Raw genomic sequence first — 21699 nt, 5'->3', positions numbered from 1 at the left:
AATTTTACTCAAATATGTCATTATTATACACGGATAGGAAACCTTGCTGAAAATGTATTCTTCAACTTTACGCAGATGCGGGTTTAACAAAACACTGTGGATATAAATATATACTGCGGCACTGCTCAAGACGAATCGTCGCTATGCTTGATGACAAATCAAATGATGAAACTCACACACCATAATATCCTCAAAACTGAAGCCAATAGTATTAGGTCACTCGAGCGTAATAACTTTCCGGGTATATATCACTGGAACACCAGGTAGTTGAGTACATGCAGTGCCGCATGGGAGGAGGGAAATGTGGGACACAAACCCCCTTTTCAGGTCAGTCAGTCGGTAGAATCGAGACACTTGCCCCTCTTCCCACACACACACACACTTTTGAAAACCTGCGAACGACACCGAGCATATTGGACTTTAAAACCAGTGTGTCGTTCCATAATTCGAGGATTCAGAATCAGAAAGCCGTAACTCACTATGATCATCTGTCACAAAATAAGCATAACGTTCGCTCCTTGCTTTGGTCTTCAAAATCAATATTTCCTTTACAATGTCTTTTGTTTTCTATTGAATCTTGTCATGATTAATGGACTGTATCTTCTATAGTGCCCTGGGGACTTTATGGTAATTTGTGGGAGCAGGTGCTTGTGAGTTGATGCTTTCTGGCTCTCAACCCTCAAATTGTTCGTAAGTCAGGTTTTCCAAATTGCCCACATCTACCGTCATGCTTGAACAACTCAATTGTACTTTTTATGTGCATTTATAGTTAGGGTCTTTTTATCTTTTCAGTTTCCGTAAGTCTATTGTTCAGATACGAAAACGCAAGTGATTCAGTAAGTTTACTGTAATCTGACTTCATTGTTAACTTTGAAGTACCAATCAGCTTATTTCAATAGAGGCAGATGAGTCAGATGCCTATGTCAATAAAAGCAGGAGAGACAAGACCGACGTTTTTAATGGTATAGCCCCTCTCGTCTTTGCATTGCTAAATTGATCTATATTAATTTGACAAAATGCATGCCAATCCGAATGATAATGTGCACTTTTCTTCTGTAAAACGTTGAAAATAAGCACTTCAATCACAAAAGGTCCGCTTATGAGCCTGTCGCGCCCCATTGCACTTGTGCAGGGTCACAGTGTCGCCCTTCCCTCGTATCAATGTCTATCTCCCTATTTTGCTTCCTCCTGCCCCCCCCCCATGATCAGGTTCTCCAAACTCCCTCCCCGGTCCCTACTCTCTCCTCTCGAGCTTTCTCTTTCTAGCCTTTCCGTCTCTCCCTCTCGTCTCTTTCTTCCCTCTCCCTCCCTTGCGAAATTTATCAGTATGATCCATGACTAAATATAAGCTCTGCAAAAATAAACATTTAAAATAAACCCGAGTCATGCATATAGGCCCAACCAATATCAGATTAGCTTGCCATTGGTACGAATGAATACAATACATTATCTTTGCTCCAATGCAATTCTTTTGTATTGCATTTCAATATAAAACATGATTACCAAATCATCACTTACGCGCCTCATTGGGAGATATTTGACTATTTCAGACGCTCGTTTCATCGCCAATAAGAAAGACTTTGGCTTATAACTTGGCAACATGGTTAGTATATATTTCAATGGAAGACAATTTTTACGAGCCACTTACGTCTAGGCGTAAGTGCATATACACCAAACACAAGTCAATTGAAGCCGTACAATTTACCGCGAATTTAGGACCGTAAAATTTAGACTCTTCTTTTGTCTAGATTAGCACCCAACCGCACATCTCAAGGTTTTATGTAAAAAATCAATATAACTTACCAAAACGAAAACTGAAATTCACGAGCTTCAAATTTTCAGTAACTAACAAAAGGCTAGAATAAAAGATTGGTCACACCTGGGAAACTACCACTTCAGAATAACAATGACTTACAAAAACGGATAAGGTTACGGAAACAGAAACTGAAAAGATAAAACGACGGTTACTAGCTATAGTCGTGTTCACACGGTCGGACTTAAGTCCCTTAATACCGGTAATAAGGCACTATTACCGGTTATAAATCGCTTATTACCGGTAATAACTCACTTATATCCGACTGTGTGAACACGACTTAAATCTACCAAAGCAAAATTGCCTTCCACAAAACGGATTTTCACGCCTTCTTGCATGGGTTCACCATTGCGATGATGCTTGTTAATCAATAAAGACTTAACAATGAGAGAATCATACGAAAACAAAACCTAAAGCATTGTTGTACAATTCAAAAAAAATATGAAAATGAACAATTGAAGCCCTCGTTGTACATCCCTTTTGTTTTTCATCAGGCATAAAAAAACCCGCTTGTGTGTTAACCCAAATGACCTTTAAAAACTAATCGTAGATCCACCTTTTGGGCTATTTCTTAGTGAACAAAATGTTCATCCACCACCTTACCCGGGTGTAGCACCAACCGTCAAAAATGACAATAATGGGGGTCAGGTAGTACGAGGCGAAGGGGGGGGGGTACCATCCTCGTAAGGTTTTTCATCAGGCATACTAAAATGCTCGTAATACACCCAAATGACTTAAGCTAGTCGTAGATCCACCCTTTGCGCTTAGTTTAATGCTATGACTGATCATCAAAGTCACCCCTACATGTACGAGAGAAAAAGGGTGAGGGTGAGGCCCACTATCATAACCATGGGTTTCTCCAGTGAATTCCTTGATTTTGATATTGCTCTTACGGATATGGATTTAAAAATTGGTAGTTAGGTTAAAATAGACATTTTTCTTTTGTGTTTAATGTTTGCAAAATATTTATTTTTAGTTTTGGAAACAAAAAATTTCCAAAAAATATTTTGATCGATATTATATCGTTATGAACACGACAAAGTGTCGAATAACATAAACAACCCTCAGGGGATTCGCTGAGCTCTTGTAGCGATCAAGATTTTGTATATTTATATTCCGTCAATAAAGGGGGACATTACTGAAAGGCTTGCTGGATTCTATTCGGTCTTCTTCTTCGGTAATATGCTGTGTTCACACCGACTTTATCGGGTTTTGAATATACGTAGTAGCGTATACAGCCCTTTTTAAACGGGCGCGCCACGGGTATCAAAAAAAGACGAGATTTTTTTACATATTTAGGTAAAAGCCCTATTGTCACGATTTACCACTGGTAATAACAATGATGTGATTTGGCAGAAAATGTGTGAAATCAGTTTGTTTATTAATCAAATGATCAAGAATCAATAAATATTTGTTTTAAACAGGCATGTAGCGCTAGCATTATGTTTCAGTATATTATATATGGAAAAAATAGGTAAACTTAATTATGACCACAAAGTATATAAATTACCGCTTTAATTAGCACAGTAGAAGCACTCGTGTAATCAATTTTACAAGCAGTGAACGAATTAGTGTGTGCTGTGGGTAAATTTCGCGGTATTGCCAGCACCTTGAGGACAATATATCCATAATGCAATGACAGATTCTAATAAAATCAACAGAACGAACTGCCAATCTGTATAAATTACATTCCAAATGAATTCGATAGTTTTTGAAAATTACTTATGTGTCCGGAACAATTATATTGATACAACCTGTAGAATTATAGCTTGTGAGAATTCCATGTGCAGATGAAATCACCTTAAAAATAATTACTCTAGTATTCTGCATCCCATGTAAAGAATAGTTTTTTAACACTATGTAAAAACTAATGTTCAAATGCAACGCAAGAGAATAGATGGCGCTTTCACTGCACTATGATCAATATTAGCACCTTACGGGTGATCTTAACCATTTAATTATAAAAACTTTTGAGCCTCATAACTGCTAAATTGTTGGTCTTAAGAATACAAAAGTATAATTTTTAGAATTGACTTGATGATTCATCTGTGAAGTCAAATTTGGGCCAAAATGCTCATTTTTGGAAACATATGCGAAATTTGCACCAAAAATGGTCAAAAAATGCTCAATTTAAAAAAAATCATAAAAAGCCTGATTTTCGCCCAAATTTCAAATTATTTTGGTGAAGTTGGTCAAAATAAGAAATAATAATGATAATAAAAAAAACCGTTTCTTTTTTATCTAGTTTTTAAAAATTAATAATAATAAAAAGAAGTTTTTGGAAATTTTCTCCAAAAATAAAAGTTTCCATAATTCCAGGTTAAGACCACCCTTAAGAGTACACGAGGTATTGTTGGTCGAAGCAACCTAAAAATCGATTGGCATTATGTAGATCAATATATTATTGAAAATTAACACCTTGATGTTTTGCAAAAGTTCATTCTACAAATCGTATACTTTGCAAACTTGCTTAATTTATTGTTGTTAATGAGTTATGTACGTTTTACAAAAGTGTACAGTGCTTTATATTAGCATTTAGTAGAGAGATCGGGTTTAAATGCCACATATACTCGCACTCGCATTGGGTGGCTTGTATTTTGCAATACTGTTTGATCGTTTGTAAGGATGTTTCTTCAAAAACCTATATTCAGAGATCCGTCGAGGTCCAAAAATAATCTGTAAAATTATCAAAATGGTTGATAAAAGGGAGAATAAGTTTTCTTGTCGGAAATACGATTGTGAAGATTATCATTCATCCAGGTATTAATAACTATGAAATTCGAATTATAATCTGATCTACTGGTCTTACGTTTTGTGAGTGGCAATATTTCACATCCTATCTTGGATGCATCATCAGGCCAACTGATGTTAAAATTGGCCTGATGCATCAAGTCCAGTAGATTTCGAATTGCGTAGTTACTTGTCGGCAATATTGACAAAATGCGAAGGAAAACAAAGTGTTATGTCCGTCTGTGAGATCGTGTCCTTCAAAAATTTATTTCCATGTGGTATATGTAGTGAACCACAAGTTGATAAATTTTTTGAAAAAGTTTTTGCATGTGCAGCATAACGAGAGCAAATATGGAGCAAGGCGTTTTTGTATCAGTATTTTGGATTTGCGTGTTTATCTTTGTGTCCGGACATAATAACACAGCTGTAATACTTGCCTCTCTTAAACATTTTAACTTTGCAAGTATAATGTACATTGGGAGTGACGAATCTTTGAATATCCCTACACATCACGCTAGGATAAAGAAACACAGGACATAAGAATTCTCTTCACGGTTTGGTGAAAGGCCTTTCACCAAGTTTAATTATATTTGAGTCAATACAAAAACGAAATACAAAACAAATCGATTCTAGAAGTATGTCGAGTGATTGAGATAAACAGTGCCTACATTAGCTCTTAACCATAACCAATCAGCTGGGTCGTTCTTCAAGTTCAATGCCTTGAAAGTACGATCCTGTCTATTGGTCAGAAGTCACCCGTTTGTTTCTTCGACTTGACAACACGACGTTTACAGTGATTTCACTAGAGTATGAATTGGGTAGTACCCAAAATAGATGCGTATGGCTCCATTGTGATATTATCAGTTTTTTACGTTTTTACGAAGATTGATTTTATGGGTAAAGCCTCGGACTGACAGCGATTAACGCAGTATGAAAAAATAAAGTGGAAAACAACTGATCATACATAGTCAAATATTCCATCCATGCTGTGTCGAGATCGAGGCTGAACCTCCTCATGGGTATCATTGGCTATACTAAGCGCACTAGTGGGAGTGTCCAGTTCCGGTGGTCCGATTGGACATCCAACTTGAAATTTATCGGTGTTCGATGAGTACATTCTGCTGGATAAAATGTCACAAATTTGCGCTAATTCTTTGCATTTTAGAAATTCTAGTATGTACTGGAGACAAAATGTATTTCAAATCACTCGACTATACTGGGTAAAATACGACATGGATTTCTGTTGCGCGCACACAGAGCGTAGGATGAAAAATAATATTCCACTGCATGTCTTCATTTCGACATGAATATCATGTAAAATAAACCTTGTTCTGAAATACTAATTCAAATAACTCTGTGACAGAAAAACCACAAGGTATAATACCTATATATATTACTTAAAATCAATTCTACAGAGAAATGTACACTATGAAACGAGAATGATGTGTTTTCAATCCATTTTGAATAGTGATGTGCTTCTCTCAGAAATTGGAACATTATGTGGCAATCAATGAAGATAATTTGTAAAAGCGAAATCTAATATACTCTAGATAGTAGTATGAAAGTTCATCTTTGGTCATAAGTTCATCATGGCCGATTTGCACCAAGACAGAACAAGACATACATGAACAACCCGGATGTAACTTTCCAATCAAACTCATTGAGATAGACTCACACATAATCATCCAAATTATCTCAGGATATTGCAAACTTCTTCAGATCAAGTCGATTTCGTAATACTCCGTTTTTTAGATGTACCAGAGATTTCTTGATACAACATTGGACTTGATATGAATCAAATTAAGAGATACCAATCTGGCTTTTGTTTTGGAACACAATGTTGTAATGACTGTATAAATTGGTATGACACATTTTCTCGGTATAACCATGTTAAAAACACATCAGTCTTATTTCTGGAAAGAAAAACACATACTTAACATTTATGTCATCAGTATAAAACATGTTGCATATTTTGATAATAAGCGATAACGGTATATACATTTATGTGTTACTAATAAATACCATATCCCTGTTAAATAGTTTTTGAAAGGAAAGAATATACATTTGACGTAATGAATACGAGAAATATACTGCAGTTACATAAAGGTAATAAAAAAGTGAATAAACTACTTTTTTTTAGAGGTCACAAAGTAACTACTTAGAATACAAGTTACACTAATTTTGGTATTCTGAAATAAGTAAAACAAAAGGGTGGTGTGGATGGATGTAATCTAAGACCGAATTAAAAAGACTAGTTTGCGTTTGACGTCAGGGCAATGGCGCGGCGTGATTGGTTGCTGACCTGCGCAGTACGGCATTTTCGGTCTGGTTGACAGGACGTCATACGCAAAACTAGTATTTTTTAATTCGGTCTCGAATTATAGAAACAGACGACTCAAAACACAATTAATTTTAAAATTCCATTTTGTCTTTCCATTAATAACTCTCGTGATATTGCTATTCTTTAACTCAATATTTGCAGGAACTTCATTTAGATGGAAGTTAAGGAGTACCCTAAACAGAGAGCACATTAATGCAGTGTTCTGAAAACTATCACCGTTGAACAGGTGTTTTCTTGTACAACTTTCATCTCAATAAATTTCCTTTCAATTCCGAACAAATAAAATACCAGAATATGCGCTATACGATTTCTTATCCTTCTCACGATACGACGTTTACATTGTATATGCTTGGGGAAAAAGAATGGAGAAGATATATGTAAGGAGAATAAAATGTTTTAAAGATACGTAAAGTGTGGATTGATATGCACTCATTGAAACAGTTATAATTCAATGTGTCTCTTAATATACAGTACACTTGCTTTGAAATTAAAGGAAACTGCTCAATGGTAAAGGAAGCTAACTATCAACACCTTTTGCAAGCTACACAACATCTAAATAACGACTAACTTGAACAAGGTTGAGAGCTCACGTTTTGTCTTTAAATCTCCCTTAATTGAAATACTTACTGGAATGATACGCGATTTAGAACGTGAAAGGCCCGTCATGTATTGCAATCAGTGGAAGCTTAAACAGAGGAAGCAAATTCGATCAACATGAATACGGTAGGAAACACAAATTATAGCTTTTTTTGTGTTTATTAAAATTATTTCTGATCGCAGCAAATGACGGGCTAGAATTCGATTTGGCATATGACTCCTTAGAAGTATATTAATATACAGCAAAAAATAGAATACTTATATATAATAACAGGGAGTTTACATTCGGACGTTTTGAACGTATTATAGAACTATCAATATCCAAGACTTGCGTGTTGAATTAAGTTATATAAGTTTCAACAGCATTGTAGATCATGTAGATGTTTCAGAAGAATGTATCACTCATAATGTATGCACGAAACGTGCGGCAAGTTTAACAATCATACGTGTTTTTTATTCTCATTGATAATGATTGAGATTTGTTTGTTGGACAGCCAAGAAATACAATCATGTTGAGACAATGATCTAATATTCATCTCCTAATCAAATTGCACTGTTCAAACACAATCTTCCATTTATCAATTCTAAATAAACAATAACTAAAGATTGATTTATAGTTCTACCCCATAGTTTATTCCAGAAATGGCATAGCACAAACCTTAATATAAAAAAGTTTGAATCTATGCTGAAGACTACCTGTGATACTACACAATGCAGTCAAGAGAGGGTTTGTATGTGATTTACATAATACTGTTTAAAGGATTCAAAATACGCCATAAGACTACCCTTGATGGTGCTACTTCCGATAGCACACCTTATCATATTGAATGCTATCTATCACATACTCAATACCATCTATCACCTGCGCAGCCCAGAAACGGATGCATGTAGCCCTCCTTGTGTTGTCTGAGTAATGCACTATGATGGAATCAATATCCCATGTCACTGGCTGCTGGGTGCATGTCATTATATAGTCACCTGACGCTTGTACAAAAACAAACTACCAGTAAAATAATATCAGGGAAACTATAACCTATGCATGATGTATGTTCTATAAAACAAAAGTATAGGTTTCGCTATGTTGATGACACCCCTGTGGGGTCAATAGAATAGAAGGAGTTAATAATGTACATTATGTGTAAATCCACTCTGTAGTTCAAAATGAAATACAACACTCATCCAGACAACAAATCACAGGTGGAAATTGACTTCTTTGCTGTTAATGATTAAGTTTCTCACCAATGGTATATAAAACAACACATAGGGGCAGTTGTCATAAGCAGCGGACATTCGACAACATCATTTTTTTTCTAATGATGACAATCTTTCTTGATGAATCTCCTGATGCAAATAATAATTTTAGGAATGATCTAAAACAATGTCCACGGTAGTCGACAACTGCGCTCAATTTATTTGGTAGTGTTCAATCAAGATGATCAATTCTTCCGAATTCTGAAGCGAGAACTTCTTTTTTCAGCTCTATTGTCAGATGAGTTGGATGATTCTATATCATATGTGGCGGCGGTGGGATATAAGATGTTCTTCTTATAGAATGAACTATGGATGTTATTATAATGACGATGTCGATAATAATGCCACAACTTAAGTCTGCTTGATGATGATGATTATGAAAAAGTCTTTTTAGAATGATAGATGGCTGAAGGAGATAATACTTTACTTTGATGTCATCATCGTGACGAATTCTGGAAAACAAATTAAGAAGAACAATATCAAAATTAATTAACTTGCATTATGATTTTATAATGATGTGATATACATTGATAACTTAATTGATTAATAGGTTGATATAATTGAATTAACCAATAAACAAAACACCATAAACATGTTCTCTAAATGTAAGAGTGGAAAACACTCTAAAATGAAAGAAAGTACATTTTTTAGGCAACATCCACTCTTTTGAGAGTATACAGACTACTTTTTTCAATCATTTTAGAGTGAAATTTTCCACTCTAAAGGGGTTGTCCTCTATTTCACTCTCTCACTTTTTTCCACTTTTTCCACTCGGTGTACATTTAGAGAGTTAAATATCAGAGTACAACGAAGCAATGGGATTTTATTTTAAGAAGCGCAACATATTTTGGTAGTAGTGTAGTTATAATCTATCAGTTATAAGGACTACCAGTTCTTGAGTTATTGTCATAATACTGTAGTATTTAGATCCACATTCCGAGCGGGAACGACATAACAACTCATCCGGGGAAGTCTCTATAACCTTTGATCACAATATTCAAAACATGCTGCAATTTCTAGAAAATATGTTGGAAGAAATGCAGACGGACGCACGTCACGTATTCAAAAGCACTCTGACAAGAAACTTGGTACCTCGGGACTGGAACAAGGTCGGCGCAGATTATGCAACAACTTGTTCCAAAATATTAGGTAACGTAAGTCTACATTATATAATGACATATATCAATGGACTTCAGAACAACGCACTTTTAATACAAGATGACAACAAAATAGTGCTCCGTATTCATTTAGGTACCAGTGTGTAATCACAATTGGGTTTGAACAATAATCATTTCATTAGTAGTAAATGAGACCGACGTGGTAATATTTCCCTGACCTGACCGCGGTGATGATTGTATTTATTGCAAGCACGTTGTTCATGCCATCTACCCTGTACCTGGGTATTATGGAAGAATGCGATGTGTCCTAGAACACGGAATTATTGCAACGGTGTAGTTTAATACTCTTGTCAGATTTTGTGATAATTTCACTTTTCAACGTGTACTCACTATAGCTAATAAATTAAAGACGCTACTTAGTACTCGAGGTAATGCGATACGCAATTATGGCTCCTTAAGTCTCGCATTTAGTGTCCACTAATATAGAGTAACACTAACCTTCATAGTTTACTTGGCCATCACCATCTATATCAGCCTCTCTGATCATTTCATCGACTTCTTCGTCCGTTAGCTTTTCACCAAGATTGGTCATTACATGTCGGAGTTCAGCAGAGCTAGACAAAATACAATATGGTTGATGTCAATACAATACAATGCATTCATTATTACTTAAGGGTTATACATTCCAGTTTGTGGCATCTCTTTTCAAAGTATAATGATATATCCTGACGACCAGACGAACACGTTAATTTTTACGTGTTAGTGGTACGTGTTGGTTATAGAATATTTTGACAATATGCAAACTAAATCCAATTGCAAATTGTAAATAAATTACATCTAGTCGTGATACACGTGCTTAACCAGAACGCCCTAAAATGCAGATTTGGATATTTGTGCAATAAGCATAATGTGCTTAAAACGTGCAAATGATGAACGTGAAAGTAATCTAATAAATACAGGCTGTATCAAAATATTTTGGTACCCATCAGTTTTTGACACAGCCTGTACCAAATTTGACACCCAGCATGAAAGACTGATATTTTTCACGCAAATAAAGCTGACGAATTCGGAAACCATGGTTAACATGCAACCACAAGCGTTGACGCTGGGATAGCCATTTTATGTTCTTTTACCATTTATCTATTTCTGTGATTATGTTTCATGTTTTTGTAACTTAAGGTAGTTTATTTAAGATATTTGTTTTGTATGTTTTTTTGTTCAGCGCACTGGTTTTTGCGACGGAATGCGCTTAATAAGCATGGTTTATTATCATTATTATTATTATTATTATTATTATTATTATTATTATTATTATTATTATTATTATTATTATTATTATTATTATTATTATTATTAATGACGCTTATCTAAATATTTTATTCAGCATTAGTTATAAATAATATGATCAAACTGACCTATTAATGCTTCTTGATCATATTTAGTTAGAGCAGTAAGACAAAATTTTCGACCAAAAAAAATCTTCAAATATTATATGTACCTTATGAAACCGTTACCATCTCTGTCGAATACTCTGAAGGCTTCCCTAATTTCTTCTTCGCTGTCTGTGTCTTTCATCTTTCTTGCCATCATTGTGAGGAATTCTGGGAAATCAATCTCTCCGTTACCTGCATGACAAAAGAAAGAAAGATATGAATGAAATAAATTGACCACTATTGATCAGGCTTTTTTCAAGGACAAGTTAGGCATCGCAGCCAACGGTCACATGTAAAAGAAACATACCGATGTAAGTCAAACAAAACCATGAAAAGATAAAGGTAGGCTGAATCACCCAGGAAGCAATCATGTGACGCTTCAGAATAGGCAATTCAAATGCTTCACAAATTAATATTCACCAAAAGGGCTATTGACCAAGCAACCATTTCAAACATTTAAATGGTATGGGACGACGAACCAAAGGCTATTTTTCCCATGTAATCCTGAGTAAAAAAACCAAATCAAATAAGGAAACAAACAAACAAAAAACAAACAAACGAAATTACAAAATACAGCAGCTACTAAACAAAGATAAGATAAAGATGCAATTTATTACTACAGGTAATGCACAATCGTGCAGAATTATACTTGTATTGAATTATAAAATTTACTGCCTCACATTCCCGCTCACATTTATTCTCTTGCTTTATTGTATAAGGTGTAGCTTACATAATACATGTATGAGAAGCTGATATTCAAATAATTGAAACTGAAGACTGTGGCATTCTGGCAAACTCTGTCGAACAGAGATCGTGTTAGGGCCACACGGCAATGATGTAGACCCCCTTGGGCTTAAGCCTTATGTCGGCAAGTTCTTATATTCTCTCATAAACATTTACTACCAAATCAGACCTGCATGTGCTTGCTTGTATTCTTATTATATTGCATTTGCTGCGAGAATATATATATGTACCACAAACATAATATAGTCTATAAAATGTAAATGTCTGAGATTTCCAAAATGGTAGCATGTAGTCGTCTGCGTCGACATTCCCTCTGAGGGGATAGAATAACCAAAGTGAGCATTAGATGTACAACAGGAAATTCTGCAGTCATTAAAATGCAACACTTTCCTACATCTTATTGATTTCGCCATGTTGCCCCAGCGCGCCTAGAATACGCCAGACGTACATTTTAAGGTGCTATTGACCGCTTTTAGTACTATATAACATATTTTATTAAAGTAACTCGAAACCTGTTTACCATGTTGATCAGGTTCATTTTTTTACGGGCCATGTTGCATCAATGATTCAAGTACCTAGAATGCTGCACGCCGTACATGTCAGATACTGTTGCCGGTTTAGTACGGTACGCACAGAAATATTTTATACAAAATTGTATTGGCTATAGTGTGCCTTTATTGCAGACTGTGTTGTCCAGCAGTGCTACATGTCAGCTTCTTAACCACTGTCGGCTCTTTCAGTATTCGTGTTCACTATGCTTCGTAGATTATGTAGCATACTAGCCAAAAAATAATAGGTTAGCATTTATCATTGTAAATCACGGAAAGTAAAGTATGCAAGGAGCACACAAAATGCGGGCATTAGTTTAAGGACCATTGCTATGGAAAAAGCCTATAGAATTGCAAAGGGAAACTAATATCTCAAAGGCAAAAAAGCTCGTGTGATAGGTTTATTACATGTTTGTAGTGGTCAGTGGTTTACTTTTCGACAAAACATCAGCAAACATTGAGAAAAACAAATGGTAATCCATGATAATAAATTGACGGCAACGATCTGGAAATTTTCGTTGCTGTCTGTTAACGTCTGCATGGCACAAGCGACGTGACTTCAATTCGCAGAGTCTTAAGAGTATATCTCAAGAAGTTAAAAGATAGTGTAAATTAAGATGGGCATGATAACAAAATGCTAAGGCATAACGCTTAGTTTTATCCTATAGTGCTATCGGTGTCCCGCTAAGTAACAATGGTCCTTTCCATTGTACCATGGATATGTAGGAATAAGTTACATTGAGCATAAGCATGATAAGTATGACTTAGATATAAATAAAATGCTTATCTTCAGGGTATGATGGAAAGAGTCATCGGTACCTATAGGTTAAATACCACTACTAAGAGCTGGGCAGTGCTTGAAAAAACAGAAAGGAACTATTTTCTTGCATGGCATCTGAAAAAGGTGCTTAAAAATCACTGAAAAATACCAAGTGTATAGCCAAAAATGTGCAAATAGTAGAGTAACATGCAGAAATGACCATGTTTTCTCTCATTCTTTTACAGTTTTGATGAAAGGTTGTCCAAAATCCACTGCGCATCGATTTCCCACTCAGCCGGTGTGCTCATATCTAGTCCCAAAAAGGAGGGCGCACTGTAAAAGTTACACTTCAGTGATTGAAAATTAAAAAATTCTTAGCTCATCATATGTTGAAATTTTGGTCATTTGGGGATTCAACCTTCTTCTCTTATTGATGATAATGTCTTTTCACAGCGGGAGTTCCATTTTCCATGTATGAGAAAATTGTGCTTGAAATTACCTATTTCTCCATTGAAAACTGTGTTATAAAGAGTTAGTGATATTGAACCTACAGGGACACCGATAGTGCTATAGCGTCAAACTAGACGCGGTGCCTAAAAATCAGAATCGAAATAAAATACGATATTAAAGGTGCTATCAGTGATTTGCTGTACCTAAAATCCAGCTCATGAAAATTTAGATTTTTACATTTTTAGAACAAGCAAAATGTGCTAATGAAGCGGACATATGATGAAGACAAAATATGATCTTCAAAATGAAGGCATGATAAAAGTACGTACGCACTTTTATTTCGGAAGGATGCCATTGTTAACATACGTACGCGAGCAATCGAGGTTATGAGTAAAAATTTACTTTACATTTTATTGTTTTATGAAATAGACAAGAGATATTCCCAAATTGGCATATTTGTGTTGTCGTTGGGGGCAGTAGATAGACACACGATGTGAACAGAAAATCTCTGAATGGCACTTTAATTTTCACTTGCCGCCATTAGTTCTGGTTTAGGTGTTTTTTTTCCTTATTCAAAGTGTGAATCAACCTTGTAATAAAGCTAAGTTTTGCTATATGTAATCAAAAAGGTAGAAATATAATAATAACAACCAAAAAAAAACCCAACAAAAAACACGAAAGGAGTTCCTTTAATTCTAGCTGCATATAAATATTTAACAAAAACTCGTACTAGGGAACCATGACAGTCGTACATCGTCACAATATCTAATAATCATGCGTAGTTCGTACCAGAGACGAGGCTGTCAGCGAGTCTTTAATGTCTTATCCTGAAGGCAAACTATAAAAAGCAGCGTAGATTATTTGGTCTTAGTTCACTGATGAAGGGATGGTACATGCCTCTGAATTGTGCCTCCCGAGTGTCTTACTTTCATTATAAAATAATGTATACTGTGTTTCCTACATCGTGTTTTCTGAAAAGGTGATGTAACTTATTGTTTAAATGTACCGACATATATTTATTAATCTGAGTCTTACGCAAGAGCTAGAAAAACAAATCCAAATCAATTGTTTTTGCTTAACCATGTACTCATGTACATTATACGGTTACATGTAAAGTGCACCAAACGAGGTTCCCTTTTTAGATCGTAGAGCAAATATGATAATCTCCTATGTTCTACGATAAATCCTTTCTGTAGAGTAATAACATATATTTCAGTTACTCTGAAACAATGATAACTAAAGAATGTAATATATAAAAGATGTATGCCAAAGAAGCAGCTGGTGAACCGTCCTAGTAGGATTCAAGATTCACTTTCTTTCAATGCAGACAAAAAAACTGGCATTTCATTTGACATTTTATCCATCTTATTTCACTGCTATTTTTGAAAATCGAAGCCCATGGGTTTGGTTAAGTGGATCATGAGATACAATTCTATCAGAGAATTTCAAGAATTGGTTGACTTTAAGATGCAACATATCTTTTTAAGGTAGTTAATATCAGATTATATTTCACTTTAAGGGAAGAAAAGGCTTATATTATGTCGCATTTACAAATACTTTTGTGCCTTAAGCATAAAGTATTCAATGATTAAAGATAATCTAAGACTTCCACGCACACACAGACTTTGACAATATCGGATCCACACAGTACGTATTATGTAAAGGACGGTGGAAAAAATATTAACATAGATTACCTTTTAAAAATGTATTTGTCTTTTTTCAAATAACATAGCGGAGAAATTATCATTCGTTTTGATTTTTTTTCTCTACTTTTTTGTGTGTGAAAGTGCTATTAGCTTGTATCTGCAGTTTTAACGAATTATACACTTATGTAGGCAGAGTATTATCTTTCCGTTCCCGAAACGACTTACCATGCTTACATGAAGCATGAGGGGTTGTGTGTTTTATGTAATAGATGAGCGTGTAAGGGGTGGGAGGTGTAGGATGGGGTTGTGGGGATGGGGTGTGTGTGTAAAGTTGTACAGGTGGTGGATGTTTACATGAAATTTGTATTAGAATGTACTACATGCTCCTGTTTACATAAGCACCATTCATTTCTTATTTATACGCGTATTGTTAATCGTTCTCTAAAGATTTTCATAAAATATAACATAGTCTAAAATCACTATCGGTAGACAGGCAAAGATATTATTAGAATGTACAGAAACGTATGGGCTACATCCGGCTCTTTTCATTTCATGGTGTGCATGCTGGCCAAGCAGGTGATGAATACACCGGCACATAGCTAGCCATTTTTGCAGCTACCGAATAACAGTTTACGAGTATGTGCGAAATTATAATCAGACTAAAGCACATCTTTCAATTCAGGTCTTTATCATTTTCACCTCTGGCAACTCTATGTTGTAATTCACAGACGTGTTTGTATTTTATCATATAAGAATAAATATGAATTGTAAGAAAAATAATATTTCAAAACATTATTTCACATTCGTTACCAAACTTACGCCGCTTTTAAAGGGATAAACACGCATGCTTTGATCTATAATAGCTCTACCACATATTACCGAAGCATCAATTTGTGTTATATTTGACAAACATTTTAAGCAAATAAATCGCTAATAATAATGGCTAAAATGCTCATTGAAGGAGACGAACTCATGAGAAAGATTACGCGGGTAAGGGTTAGTGTGCGTTACATCTAAGTTAATTAGGAATTTTATTCACTTTATTATGCTGGGAAGGGTGGTGTTAATATCGGTTAATTAGGTCGAATCTTTCTGTAATCACATCACGGATAATGCTTTTGCATGCGGCTCTGTAATGCATACTCCGATATATTGTATTTTAAAAGATTGAAGTTATCCGAAGAACTACAATGTCAATTTAAAATATTGCAAACAAATACGCTTCTTTTACATATAGCCGTTAATCTTTGATTCTGATATTTTTTTAATGCAAATATAAAATTTATGTACGTGTGATGTGAGCTTGAAACCGCTTGAAACATGTTCTAGGGTATCCGTGTATCTTATTAGCATGCCTCAGATCTCATAGTACATATGATTTATATACTTCTATTTCAAGCAATACACAAATAAGGAACGTTTGACAAGAATAATTTTACATTTTTAACACACAATAATAATAATAATATGTTAAAGGATATTGAATGAATTTGAATACCTTTTTATAAATGACATGAGGGCAGGGAGTTAATCCCATATACATATAATAGACGTCGCATATCACATGTATCGTGGAACCATGAAGACGGGGAAAAGAATGTTTTCATCGTTATCAGCTCTTATAAGGCATTAACAAAATTAAAGCTGCTTTTTAATGCAGGGATCAAATAAAATCAAAAGTCCTTGTTAGCTTCGTCACTTATGAAATCAAGATATATAAATACATAAAAAAAATTGATATTTTAGTAAATCATATATATACAATGATGAGATAGAAGATGATAGAGGGCAGGTATTGAACTGAAGGCCTATAGATAATAACATCACTGCTCTTCTCCATCTGACTCATTAGCTCAGTTGGAAGAGCATCGGTCCGGTGATCCGAAGGTCCCAGGTTCAAATCCTGGATGGTCAGTGAATGTTTTTTTCACTGGCTGTCATCTATGTATGTGGAGACTTGTCTTAAAAACTTTTCTCAATGATGAGATAGCTTTTCCTATTTTCTAAAAGTCATCATGAGGTATCTGTATCTTTTTTCCATTTTCACAAATCGGTGGAATTGCACATTTAGCAAACATACAAATGTTTTTAAACATCCGTATTATAAACCTCGTTTTGGTTTTGGTCAAAACGTATTAATATAACATTCAAAAGGCCGGGACAACATTTTACATTAAAAAAAACCGCAACAACAACAACAACATTTAAAAATGTTGTCAAATGTTATTGCAAACTAAATTTTAGCAAACAATTTGCAAAATATTTTGTCAACACGTAAAATGTTTGCATCAAGTGGTCAAAAATATTTTTGACATGTTATTTAAACGTTTTATACCCTAATATATAACCGATATTTAAACATTTTCTGTAACACACGTTGTGTTTGCTGGGTAAGCAACTAAGGAAATAACTTAAGAAACCTGTTAATTATAATCAAATCAATATTTAAAACTATAGCAATACACTACGGACGGTGATAATCAATAGACTATACATTATTGATTGTATTTTGAAACACAAATTAAAGGGATTCGCAAACTACTCCAGTGATTCATTGAAACAGTAACACCACTTTTAAACGGTGTTACTGTTTTATTGAATCACTTAAAGTGTTGTGTACATTGTCTCTGATTGAACAAAACAATGTAAAAGGATTGAGGTATGACGCTGTAAGTATTGTGCTAACGTTATGCAATGTATAGGCATTGATGTATACTGTTTTTAATTATCATCCACTCCTAAGGGCGTTACTTGTCAAAGCTATTACTAAATGCTCAGATTCAATGGAGGGGGAACTATCCACAGCAGTTTGCTACACACTTGCTTTATTTATTTCATGTTAATACAATAGATATGCGGAGTAGCTTAATAAATATCATGTAAAAGCTATGCCGGATAAATTCTATCCCCAATGGTATGAACACATGCAATTAGGGAAGTGGTTGTTAAAAAATACACATATATATATCAGTCATTTCTTATTTTTTTCTTTTCTTCTTTTTTTTTCTTCTTTCTTTTGTGTTTGTGTGTTTTTGTGGTTTTTTTGGGTGGTGTTTTTAGATCGTGTTTTTTCTTCTCAGTGTAGAATTATAAAACATTGACCATTAGGTCAACAAACCATACGACCTCGACCATAGCGATCAATTTTAAATCCATAGTTCTTCACTATCATGCCCATGATTGTAATTCTATTGTGTCAATATTTTTAATTGACCATATTGACATGGACGGGAATCTCAATTAGTAACAGATTTCACAATGGAAGAAAACGTTAAATTTATTGAAATGGATGGTTATTTTATAGTATAGAATGGACGGAAATTTCAAATTATTGAAATGTAAACTAAAAGAAATGTTGACCTTCTGTGACAGTCAGTGAAAATGGATGGATAACCATTTCAAAACAATTGGGCAATTTGAGGTAAAAAGCAAACAGTAATTGACTAAACTTGTTTTTTTTTTTTGTTTTTTTAAAACTAAGACGTGGTTTTTTGGTGCATATTGGAGGTGGGGTGTGTGGGGGTAATGTGTGTGGAGGGGGTGGGGTATGTGTATGAGCAGGTGTCATTACGTGACAAATTGTGTAGTGCCCCTTACACAGAAAATTTGAGGTTATACTGGCAATTTTGCTTACATTTGCCTCAGCGGTCCTCCCCATCTGCAATGAGGCAAACTGGAAATATACTTGAGCCGATTATACTGTCTATATTTGTTGGGTCAAACTTCTTTGTATTCCTTCCTTAGTTTCACTTTGATTACGTATAATGATCAAAGCGAAATCAATGCCGTTGTGTATAGAGGAGCCTTCTGAAGGAGACTAGCTTCGTTTAGATCGAAATGCAAAATACAGACTTTGGCAGTACCACTTATGAGTTTCAGGGTGCACTACACTAAATCCTTCCGCATTTGGTGTAACCCTTCATAGTTCCGGTAAAAATAGCACCTATGCGAAATATATTGGCGTCCTGAGGGAACCAAATTTGAGTGACTCTTGGTTGTTTTGATAAAAAAGATAGAATAGGAGCTCAACATTACATATCTGTTCAGAAAATGTTCTGAATCGAATGTGCACGGGTAATAGGCCCTCGGAACAATATCATGGCCGGAACTGGTAAGGAGGCGAGCGTGTCGGCTGAAATTCGGGATGGCGCTGTTCAGGAGTTCGTATCTTTTAAGTTTGTCTCAACTTGTCCCAAAAAATTAAATTTAAATAAAAGTTTAATCTTTATTTAAGACACTGGTTTGATCAAAATATTTAAAATGTTGTTACATGGGGTAGAAAAACAAACTTACTTTCTTGTATTTTCCCGTGTATTTCAATGGGACGATTATTTAGTGGTGTGTGCCCTTCGAAGACTCATTTTTAAATGCTATGTACATGATTAATACCTGATTTTAAGTGCCAAAAAGGTGAGATTTTGACTGAAACTGATGTCTTTGCAAAGAAAAAGGTCTGTTTTTCTATTTCCGTCTACAAATACGCGATTTCATTCTTAAACGCACGAGAAATTAGCTTCAAAACGCAAGTTCCCGTCGAATTGACAATTTAAGACCGTGCTTGAAATTGAGCTATTTTGGCCCCAATATCATAGAAGTGGTCACTTTTGGTTATCTCGGTGCTGAAAAAATGAAACATCTTTGGAATTATTTTGATGCAAAATGTAATTATAAGATCAAAACTCAATTATAACCGTTTTGAAAATAATCACTGAACCTTTAATTGGGTCTCAATAGACATTTAAAGTCAAAGCATACTATATTATGGCCTAATGATGACAAAATAACGGCATTTTTATCTCATGACCAAATGTTCAATTCCCAAGAGAGAAATTTATCAATTAATTCTAATGATGGGGTTTCTTAATTTTAGATCTTGCAAAATAATACACGCAACTTGGAAATTTAACATTTTAGAGTGTCAAATTACCGTTCTATCTACCCATGATAACACCCCCCAAACTTAAGGCATATGCCTATTGACACGTCTTTATTATGCATGATCTAAGAGTGGGGGGGGGGGGGAAATGATCACATGTCGCTTTTCGGGCATGTTAAATTTGTGATTGTACATATATTTTTGTAAACAAAGTCACTTTCCTGATGTTAATGGGATTATATATACAGTTTAACATGGTCAAAATGTTGCTCTCTGGCCCTTGAATGCTGAAAATTGCGAAAAGTATCATATTTTCACTCAGTCCAAGCTTGTTTGGAGCCCTGTTTTGTAACTTTGGAGTGACTAGCCGTACAAAGCAATTTCAAGCTTTTAGGATGTTGACCACTGATTCCAAAAATAAAGAATATCAAAAATATTTTTTCTTATAAGGGTGCACTACACTAAATCCTTCCGCATTTGGTGTAACCCTTCATAGTTCCGGTAAAAAATAGCACCTATGCGAAATATATTGGCGTCCCGAGGGAACCAAATTTGAGTGACTCTTGGTTGTTTTGATAAAAAAAAGATAGAATAGGAGCTCAACATTACATATCTGTTCAGAAAATGTTCTGAATCGAATGTGCACGGGTAATAGGCCCTCGGAACAATATCATGGCCGGAACTGGTAAGGAGGCGAGCGTGTCGGCTGAAATTCGGGATGGCGCTGTTCAGGAGTTCGTATCTTTTAAGTTTGTCTCAACTTGTCCCAAAAAATTAAATTTAAATAAAAGTTTAATCTTTATTTAAGACACTGGTTTGATCAAAATATTAAAAATGTTGTTACATGGGGTAGAAAAACAAACTTACTTTCTTGTATTTTCCCGTGTATTTCAATGGGACGATTATTTAGTGGTGTGTGCCCTTTCATACGGTCCCTAACTATTTCTACACTGATATGCGCAGTGATCTGGAAATCTTATTTATTAAACGTTACAAATATTTGTGCACTGTTCATTTGATATTGAGCTTAACAAAAAACGCGCAAATTAGTAATGACAAAGTCTAGCATACTGATTATGTGGGTGTCGCTTTATGTGATGTGGGTGTGGGGTGCACTGGGTGTATGTGGTTGGGGGTGTTGCCATTAGGTGAATGGATTAAATGTATTTTTATTAAAGAAACGAATACTTGACATGACAAATTCTTTATAATGATATTCTTATGACATTAACATTTTAACACATTTATTTATAGATCTAATTATTATTAAAATATGTACGTAGGTAATATTCCGTGAGCAAAATATTTATATTATTATTATCGTATCGTCTTAAGGCGTAAAATCCCTTCATATAAGATCATTTCTTAACTTACTTTCTTGAGTTCAAAATC

The 21699-nt window shown here is 34.9% G+C and overlaps 1 protein-coding gene across 1 annotated transcript in view; it reads right to left on the bottom strand.

Moving 5' to 3' along the window:
- Positions 1 to 5086: 5086 nt before the first annotated feature.
- The window catches only part of LOC140148187 (calmodulin-like), a 40849-nt gene continuing 24236 nt past the window's right edge, over positions 5087 to 21699 (bottom strand). Inside the window, exons 4-6 of the mRNA XM_072170050.1 lie at positions 11349 to 11475; positions 10349 to 10464; positions 5087 to 9184 (exon numbers count right to left, since the gene is read on the bottom strand). Of these exons, the coding sequence (XP_072026151.1) occupies positions 9156 to 9184; positions 10349 to 10464; positions 11349 to 11475 (272 nt within the window). The 3' untranslated portion in view covers positions 5087 to 9155. The remainder of the gene's footprint in view (positions 9185 to 10348; positions 10465 to 11348; positions 11476 to 21699) is intronic.

Source organism: Amphiura filiformis, chromosome 1, assembly GCF_039555335.1.
Source record: "Amphiura filiformis chromosome 1, Afil_fr2py, whole genome shotgun sequence".
Taxonomy (NCBI): Eukaryota; Metazoa; Echinodermata; class Ophiuroidea; order Amphilepidida; family Amphiuridae; genus Amphiura; species Amphiura filiformis.
This window is presented reverse-complemented; position numbering and strand designations above follow the sequence as displayed.